The following is a 10,000-nucleotide window of genomic DNA, read 5'->3' on the forward strand; positions in this document are numbered from 1 at the left end:
AAGAGAGAGAGAGAGAGAGAGAGAGAGAGAGAGAGGGAAATACACGAGGCCTCGAGCATAAAGCTACTTTGGTAATCAATCATTCTCTCGTGCAGACTTACCCATTTTTCGGCGTGCAGCCGGAACTTCTGGACGAGGATGGTCACGTAATTGAGGGTGAGGGCGAGGGTTATCTTGTGTTCCGAAGACCCTGGCCCGGTATGATGAGGACACTCTATGGAAATCACGACCGCTTTCAAAGTACCTACTTTAATAGGTTTCATGGATGCTACTGTACGGGTGATGGTGTGTCTTTTGTATATATTATTTTTATTATATCAAATGTATATTATATCCAAATGTCGGTATCTCTGATTATATTCGTAATTCTAAAAATACATAAAGCGTTAATTTTCAAGAGATTTTAAATTACGCTATATAAAAAATATAATTTACTTACCTTTATCATTAAATTAACTATATATGATGCGATGGGAGAAAATTAGGGTTAAAAATTTTAAAACCTATATTGCTTGACGAGCAATAAAATCTAACCGACTTAGTAAGTTTTATTATTGATTCCCGGGGATAGAATTCGATAGAATAAGGAAATAGAATCTTGAATAAATTATTTTCAAAAAAAAAAAAAAAAAATCATTATTCCTAGATACGACAGTATTATCATTCATAATAGGATCAATTATTATTTGTTTATTGTTTTAATGTGATATTTAAGAAATAGAATATATGCTAATAAAGATAATGGGAGTTAATAATGAAATACCTTGTTTATTTGCTAAATGGATTCCGGTATTTTTCACCAGCATATTTCGCTTCTTTTCCCAATTCCTCTTCGATTCTTAAAATCTGATTGTACTTCGCCACTCTTTCACTTCGACAAGGAGCTCCAGTTTTGAATTGTCCACACGAAGTACCAACCGCAAAATCGGCAATAAAAGTATCTTCGGTTTCACCCTGACCTATAAAATTCTCAAAATATTCATAGATTCTAATCGAATAATAATAAGGAGAATTTTAATAACTAATATAGAAGATAATTTATATAAGATAATTTATACATTTCAATTTATACACGTCGATTTACTTACTTAAAGTTAAAATAATAAACTAAAATGAAATAAATATAGTCGTATTACTATTACTTTTGTATTTTATAATAAAACCTTTTGAAAAATATTTATTTTAATTAATATTATCAAGTAATAGTATTGATATTATTCGTATATTATCAAGCAATCACAAATTCATGTATAAAATTGTAAAAAAAAAATGCATTGTTATGCATTTATGCAGCATGTAAATGTTACAACATCGCTAGCATAGCTATGATTTATTATAGATTGTAACTGTATATCACTGGGTTAATAAGAACCTTAAAAGTACCATAGAAATCACGCGTGAAGTGAATTTTAAAAAAGAGAAAAAAAGGGAAAAAAAAGGGGAAAAAAGGGAAAAAAAAGGGAAAAAAAGAAAAAAAAGAAGAAAAAAAGAAAAAAAAGAACGTAAAACAATAAAATTCCGTAAACCTAGAAATGTCGCGTGAGTACAGCTATTACACGAGCCAATAATAATATTTATTGATTTGTCGATTAATCAAGTTGCGGAGCGCGAGAGAAAATACAGAAACTTCAGTTTGACATAAGGAATGTCGCTTATTAATAAAAGAATGAAAAAACATAAATGATGCAATGGAAAACCTGCACTGACGATGCAGCCCCAACCGGCGTCCCTTGCCTGTTTCACGCAGTCAATGGCTTCTGTAACACTGCCTATGTGACTCAACCTAATAACAAAACTATTGGCTGCCTGTTGCTCGATCGCCTTGTCGAGTCGTTCGGCATTCGTAGCCGTGAGCTCATCGGCGACTATCTGGATGTCCGGTAGAGCGGTCACGAGGTTAGTCCAGTCGTCCCAATTGTCTAGACCGAACGGATCCTCAATGGAAACGAGAGCCGGGAAGTCGGGGAAAAGTTGCTTATACTGCTCTTGGAGATCATTTGGCTCCAAATAATCCTCCGGGTTCGAGTCCTCGCTCTTATACTGGAGGTCGTATTTGCCTGCGCGATGCAAAAAAAATCAATAGATTACCAGGCCACAGGATTTGGCTCTCGGGCTCTTTCCTTCACTTTCTTACGCTCACTTACATCGACTAGCAGCTCATAACGCAACTTAATCAAAGGTTAACAAAAAACGTATACTCAAAAAAACGTTTATTCCTGACCGTTCACTTAGTACTTTTTAATAGTTTTAGCGAATGACACGAAGGATATAGTTGATTAGTGGGATCGATTGGCTAAGCTGCAAATATCATAACTAACGACAAGCGAACGAACTTACTCACCATCTTTGAAGAATGTCGAAGCTCCAATATCGACAGCAATTTTAACTTTGCCCTCGTAGCCTTTATTTTTAATAGCCGTATCGATTGTCGCCAGCGCCTCCTTATTGTCATCGAATTGCGGAGCGAAAGTACCCTCGTTTAATACCGTTAGTGGCAGTTTTGCTTCTTGGATTTTGGCAAGCTGCTCCTCGATTTCGCGATATATGTCTATGCCCATTTTCATGGCTTCTGCGAACGTTGTGGCACCTGCTCACGCAATTTACACATGTCATTCATTACAGCTCGTATCTCAATAATTTTTAAAATTATTTATATTTGTTTTTTAATTTTCACGCGCCAATAGTAAATACTAGTGTCTCAAGGCATCCTTACATAATCTTATCTTTCCTAAGAGCTTTGAAATTTAAAATATATATATATATATATGTGTGTGTGTGTGTGTGTGCGTGTGTGCGTGTGCGTGTCAATCGGTGTGTCGCTATAACGGAGAAAAGATTTTATTTGCATAAATGTGACTCTATTCGAGAAAATGTAATTTCATTCCTTTCATCCTTGAAGCAGAATTTCAATTTAATAGATTAAGATGAACGGCAATTCGGGACTTTAGAATGTATCTTATTTCGAATCATTTAGTTGAAAAATAATTTCAATTAAATAAAAAGCATTTGAATTCAAAAATATGTCGAATGTCTAAATGTCGAATTACAATTACTGACGTAAAATATGGATAAAACAGCTTTTTAATCAATGGCAATGTAAAATTTAACGAAACCAAGTCCTGTGAATATCGTTTAAATTTTTTACTTTAAAATGATATTAAAACGATGGATATTCCATTATTCGACTTGAGCTTTAATGCTCGAGTGTCTCGTATTACTAATGAGGGAAAATAACATGTTCAATGTAGCAATTACACATACCAGTGGGTAAAATAAGAAACGCTTCGTAAGCTAAATTATTTCCAGCTGCTCGACCTCCACTGAAAATCTTAAAAATTGGCACGGGCAAATAAATTTTTTCGTTGCCGCATAAACTGGCGATGTACCTAAACCAAGATAGATCGTGAGCAACTTTATTAATAAATAAACTTTACATTCATAAATTATAATAATATTGGATTAAGAAGTCGGAGATTTTACACAGGCAAAGCGAGAGACAGACGGAGGAAATGATAATTCAAAAGTTTTTCTTATACCATGGATATAAGAAATATAACATTTATAAAGGAAAAAAACAAAAAACTTGCTTCTTAAATACCCAGTAAAACCATTAAAATAATGCGTAATAACCTGTAAAGAGGTAAGCCTCTCTTGGCTGCAGAGGCCTTGCAACAGGCAATGGAAACGCCGAGAATTGCATTAGCTCCGAGTTTCGACTTGTTTGGGGTTCCATCCAAAGTTTGCATAAGCAAGTCGATCTCGCGCTGCTGGTTCACTTCCAACTTTGATTTTAGAATTTCAGGCGCAATTCGATTATTGATCGTTTCGATAACTATTTTATCAATGAACATACAATTTTCTCATTAGACGTACGAATCCACTTTCGCGTAGTACATTAACACTCGTGGCTAATGCATTTTCCCCGTATTAATAGTCTTAATACGTTAAAACAAAACAAAAAAACAAAAAAAAACAAAAACGAAAAAAACAAAAAAAAAAACAAAAAAAAAACAAAAAAAAAACAAAAAAAAAACAAAAAAAAAACAAAAAAAAAACAAAAAAAAAACAAAAAAAAAACAAAAACAAAAAACAAAAACAAAAACAAAAAAACAAAACAAAAAAAGAGATCAACATTTATTGCCAATTTTAGTGTAAAATATCATCGACGAATGTTGTAAAATCGAAATTGTTGCGGTAATAGATAAAACAAACAAAAAAAAAAATACAAAGGTGGTCGAGCATTTAAAATACATAACAAATCGAGAAATTTTCATTAAAAAAGAGGTATAATGAACTCGAAGCTTTTGTAATTTCAATTTCAAATAAATGAGAGAAATCCTATCAAATAATTCAATCGATCAAAAAATATCTCGCATACGTAACATTCACATTTCACGGTGGCTTGCATAGCATAGCCTTGCAGACCGTTGTTTTTCCTACTGGTAAATATCAATACTTAAGAGGGTATTATTATTCTTTTTCTTTTATTGTTTTATCGTGTGACTTAAGTGCCTACGTCGACTAAATCGACGGCATGAAAATCAGGTAATAAATAAGGTAATCGCGATAAATCTTAGGCGAAATATCTTGGAAGAAAGCAATGCTCACTCACCGCCAACTAACAAGCTCGTTCAGTCGAATCCATAACACTCGACCACTCCCATACAAACATCATAGAAAATTACCTTTGAGCACGGAGCGACCCCTGAACACCGCCTCATTTTCATCCCGAATTTCTTTCGCCTGTATGTTTGATGGAAAAATCACGCTCGGCACGCTACTACGTAGTAGTCCGACATCCGTTATTAAATCGACTTCGACTGTCGGGTCGCCGCATGCATCAAATATCTGACGGGCTTTGATCTTACGTATCGGCATACTAAGTCTCTAGGTCGCTTGCAATTTCTATTTTAATTGATTCTATCTTTATATTTGGCTTTGAGAATATTACGAATTTTGCCGAGTTTAGTTTTTTAGGTTACGAAAATTTTCTTGCTAATAAAATCTAAAAATGTCAAAGGTCTGAAGTGTGCAAATTTAGTACGCTCTTGATATAAACATCGTTCGTTTTCGAATTTATTATTCTAATGCTAAGATTATTTGAATAAATTCTATCAATATGAGTTTAAGGAAGTAGTTGCCCGTGACTTTTACTTAGCGGCTAATTCTTTTACAATGCCAACCAAGTCTTTACTTTTAACCAGACTCTTTCTTAATTGAACATGTTATAGATAATGTGGTGCAAATCTAAATTGGAAGCTTCTTTCATGATTAAATATCATGTATTATGCTTTCTTGACTAATTTGGCATTTTAATTAATCGATAAGAAGAATTTTTGACCGAGGAACCATTGACCATGACATTTTATCACCGCCTCATAAAAATTTCTTTCCTTTACATATCTTTTATATGGGATTCAATTTATGCTTTCAGGGACACTAAATTAAATTATAATAATTTTGTAATTCAATGAATGTGCATCGATAGATCTTTCAATGACCGCCGGTTAATATTTATAAACAGGAAATTGATGTTTCGAGTCTCCAAAAGGCTAAAGTAAATGAATTTAGAATACTAAGGTATTCATAGCAGAGTTTTGTGACATAAACACACAACTTTGTAGTTATTTATTGATTTATTATTTGCATGTTTTTCTGTGAAATACTATTATTATGGTAGAAATTATAATTCATTTTATATTATTATTCTTATTATTATTATTAATATTAATCAAATATCCATTAAAGACAAATACTTAATAATATTAATATATAAAGATAATAAATAGATTATTTTTTTCAATAAATCAATCATTGACTATATATATATATATATATATATATATATATATATATATATATATATATTTGTAAAGAATTTATAGTTCAAGAGATAACAGGAAGTAATCAAATATATTTTTAATAGAAATTACAATAATTACAATAACAGACTTTTACACTAATAAATTTGGGTAAATTCGAAAAATACGAATAGGTTTAAGAAGCTAACAAGGAAGAAATATTATTGATAATTACAACGATTGATTATCACAAAAGTAAATACATATAATACTTGATTCGAAAAAAAAAAAAAAGAAAAAGAAAAAAAATTACGTGGATGAATACGATGCACAAATATAAATGATAAAAATTTTAAAATTAATGTACATAAAAATCTTATCGAAAGCATTCGAGTAAAAATACGGATAACACACACGTCTTGTCGATCGTAGTAATGTACACATAATTCCCAGAATTGAAAATATAACTATTTTTCATCGATTCAATTGCACTTCCTGTCGTTATCAGCAAAGTTTTCCACAGTTTGATGTATGTAAATAACTATCATGAATTATCTGAATAATTTAATTTAATTTTTTAAAAAAAACTGACCTCTAGAACTAGGATGTACATGTGTAGGAAAATCAAGATTACGACATTGTCAACAAATTGATACAACCAACTACTGACGTTCAAGTTATTTGTTTCGTAATTTTTTTTTTCTTTTATAAATAAAAGCTACAAGTTCAGCTTCTCTATATATTACTTACAATATCTCTATTAATTTATTTTTTTCTAATTTATACTTGTCAAGTTCAATATTTTCATTAAAATACTGTATGTTGTAAGACATATTTTTTTCTGTTTTTCTTCTATATTTTTTTTGTCTATATGAAATACATTAATAATAAGTAAAAGAAGCTATTATATGAAAGTATATAAATATTGATCTCATCAATAAAATTTCGTATTTGAATATCATATTCGACATTCAAATTCAATAACAATTCAATACGTAGTTATTGCAAAGTACGAGATATTTAATAAAATTAAATATTAATGAGACTTTCGGTTACTATTTAATAATCAAATTGTCGTTTTGTTTTCTATAATGTTAATTGACAATTGCTTATTCAATAAAATCGAAATCTCATAAATATCTCTAATTAAATGTCTACAATTACTTCAAGATTACTTGGAGAGACGATAAATTAAATAAAATATATAAATTAAATCCATACCATATTGAGCACATTTATCAGCAATAGCACTCTAAAATATTTATTAAAAAATAAATCCCGACGACTATTATCTTCACTTCAATATTACAACAATACAAATTGGCAATTTTCCGAGACTATAGCAAACAATATATTAATCCGTAAACGTATTGAAACACTTTTAAAAGCACTTGATAATCAATAATTGCCAGCCAATATATTACCTGTAAAAATATTAATTTATTGTTCTCGTGCATCTCAATTATCATGCAACGTTCTTAATATCACATGACGTTTGCTTTTCAAATAGCAATTATCGAAAGTTAAATGAATATTCGAAAGGTTTCGATAGAGAAAAGTGCGGCCAATCGTTACCGCGCATTTATGTTAAATAGACGCACTATAAAACAGATTAATAGACGAAATAAATGAGTGTGGATTGAGAAAAAAAAAGCTTTGGCTGTTACTAATAGGTGCGCGACGAGACAAGGATGGCTACTTATGGGTGACAGGACGGATTGACGACATGCTCAACGTCTCCGGCCATCTAATGTCGACGGCGGAGGTCGAGAGTGTACTTGCGGAACATTCGTCGGTCGCCGAGGCAGCGGTGGTTAGTAAACCGCATCCCGTCAAAGGTCAATGCCTCTATTGCTTTATCACGCCTAATGAGGGCAAACCCTTCAACAAGCAACTTCAAGATGAGTTAAAGAAGAAAGGTATGCGAGCCCGTTTATTTCAAAACCTTTGTCAGCTTTGAGTATCCGTATTTGTAATTGCTAATATGTTTAATCGTTTCATTGTAAATATGAATTGAAAATGAGCACAATTGCGGGTGTTACGGAATTGGATATACAATGGTAGGTGGAGTGAAATCAATGAATAATACATTTCTTTTTATTTGATAGTTCGTGAGAGAATCGGTCCGTTTGCTCAACCAGACGTAATCCAGCATGCGCCTGGCCTGCCCAAGACACGCTCCGGCAAGATAATGCGACGAATACTTCGTAAAATTGCCATCGGCGACAAAAACGTCGGCGACGTATCGACATTGGCTGACGAGGGTGTCGTCGAGCTGCTATTTTCTCTTAGGCCACAGCAGGAAGTGTAAAAAGCCGAAAGTAAACGCTTAAAAATATCCCTTGTCTTCGATCGCCAGGAATATCAATAATAATGAAAGTAAGAGAGGCAGACAATATGATGTCTTATTATGAGAAATAATGATTGCGAGATAGAGATTTCTTTAATACGTTCTTGAATCTTGCGCCTAGAAGGTTTTTTAAAAGAATAGCCTATTTACGAGCAAAAGCGTAAGATGGACTTTCTCTTTGATCCTTCATATATGAAGAATGATTCAGGAAGTGGCAGCGGGTGCTTTACAAAACTTGCCGTGACATTAAGAAAAGAAGAGGGTATTGCCAATTAGTTTTAAGTGTGAATGAAGCTTCTTCCTTTATTCCAATTATCGGAGAAAGTTTCAAAGAGAAATGTTAGAAATGGCAAAATCCAAGCAATACGATCCCTGATATCGAGCTTTATCGCTCCCAAGTTTCAGGAAGAAAACTTTGAAACTAAGCGATCGTAGGAAAAGCACGAAAAATAGAATATTAAATTTATTATAAAAATAATGGAAAATGAAAAAAGAAAGAAAGAAAGAAAAGAAAATAGTTTAATGCGATAAGAAGACAGTGTCAATGATTTCTATCGCTATAGTACATACACTTTTGCTTGTAAGCAAATCGTTCTAAGATGTACATGAGTGGACAGCGGCGAAAAAAAATTCCTAAATGCGCTGATAAAAAGTTAATGATCAACTGCCGCGACTCCATATACAATGAAAGTATGAAAAAATAAAAGTAATTTAATGAACAAAATAAGAAAAATCGGACAAAGTAAGCGTGTATTCGCTATCGACCACCCACACATCCATAATTCTTATTTGTAAAAAGTCATTTAAGCATTAGGATTTCTCTTTTATTACCTTTTTTTCTTTTAAATAACACATTTTATTTTTTTTTCTATTACTTTGGAATACATTAAGAAAATTCAAATCATCTACCAATTGAATAAAATATAATCAACTTCATTGCTCTTCTTTATATATATATATATATATATATATATATATATATATATATATTTACTATTTTTATTATTGTTCTAAATTCATTGTAAAAGTATTATTTATTAGATGTTGAAAAGTTAAATTTTCAACAACAATAGACGGGAATTTATACTTATATATACTCACTCGGAATTTTTCAATATCCTAGGTCTTTAACATCATGATCTCAAGATGTATAAAATAAAAAATAAAAAATAAAAAAAAAGAAAAAAGGAAGAGAAAAAGGAAAAAAAGAAACATGCGATATTGATAATATTACCACTCAATCGATGTGCTTTCTTTGTATTTCTTTTTATATAGATAAACGTTCTATTTTCATTTTATTTTTCGTTATTATTATCAATGTAATCTCGGAGAAATAAATTAAACTATACAAAATCAGAGTTTTTGTGCATTTTTAGGAGTCTTCCGAGAAATTACGAGTCGTTTTAAAAAGCGCACCGAGAAAATCTAAGATTATCCAACGGTATACCACTTCATCGATTGCTTCGAAATATTTTCCTATGAAATGAATCATTCAATTGACAGTTAAATTCTCAAAAACAAACGTTTCTAATCAGAGAAAAATCTACTCCCTTTTAAAATAATCAACATTATTGTGATAAAATTGTACATTGTGTATAAATTATTTTAGATTAATGTAAGTAAGATCCTTACAAATAAGATAATCTCGCTTAAACGATAAACGAATTTAGGTATTACCGAGGGTGAAACATACCAAACAGTTACCATGAAAAGTAATGCGACTTTAATTAAAATCAAATTTCAGCAAGCGTCGATAAGGTAGGATAACGTTGTACATTTTTAATTAAAGTGAAAAAACCTATAATTATAAAAATCCATTTTAGTGTAAACGAAGAAGCAGCACGAATTC

The 10,000-nt window shown here is 31.5% G+C and overlaps 2 protein-coding genes across 2 annotated transcripts in view; one reads left to right on the top strand and one right to left on the bottom strand.

The window, feature by feature from the left end:
* AcCoAS (acetyl coenzyme A synthase) overlaps window positions 1–8,975 on the top strand; it is a 26,289-nt gene extending 17,314 nt beyond the window's left edge. Inside the window, exons 9-11 of the mRNA XM_011497211.1 lie at window positions 96–285; window positions 7,475–7,720; window positions 7,910–8,975. Coding sequence (XP_011495513.1) covers window positions 96–285; window positions 7,475–7,720; window positions 7,910–8,112 — 639 coding nt within the window. The 3' untranslated portion in view covers window positions 8,113–8,975. The remainder of the gene's footprint in view (window positions 1–95; window positions 286–7,474; window positions 7,721–7,909) is intronic.
* LOC105360320 (alpha-enolase) lies at window positions 710–5,053 on the bottom strand. Its single transcript, XM_011497210.1, has 6 exons — window positions 4,686–5,053; window positions 3,631–3,832; window positions 3,262–3,386; window positions 2,342–2,587; window positions 1,698–2,057; window positions 710–959 (listed from the first exon to the last, which is right to left on the bottom strand). Exons 1-6 carry the CDS (start codon window positions 4,876–4,878, stop codon window positions 769–771), a joined length of 1,317 nt encoding a protein of 438 aa, XP_011495512.1. The 5' UTR covers window positions 4,879–5,053; the 3' UTR covers window positions 710–768.
* Window positions 8,976–10,000: the final 1,025 nt, after the last annotated feature.

Source organism: Ceratosolen solmsi, unplaced genomic scaffold (genome assembly GCF_000503995.2).
Source record: "Ceratosolen solmsi marchali unplaced genomic scaffold, CerSol_1.0 scaffold13, whole genome shotgun sequence".
Classification (NCBI taxonomy): domain Eukaryota; kingdom Metazoa; phylum Arthropoda; class Insecta; order Hymenoptera; family Agaonidae; genus Ceratosolen; species Ceratosolen solmsi.

Bases quoted from the DNA above. Each gene is read 5' to 3' on its own strand.
- LOC105360320 (XM_011497210.1), bottom strand. From the start codon at position 4,878: ATGCCGATACGTAAGATCAAAGCCCGTCAGATATTTGATGCATGCGGC. The intron at 2,588-3,261 runs GTATGTGTAATT...TTGCGTGAGCAG, and splicing joins GTTTCTTATTTTACCCACTG to GTGCCACAACGTTCGCAGAA. The intron at 960-1,697 runs GTTTTCCATTGC...AGAATTTTATAG, and splicing joins GGGCTGCATCGTCAGTGCAG to GTCAGGGTGAAACCGAAGAT.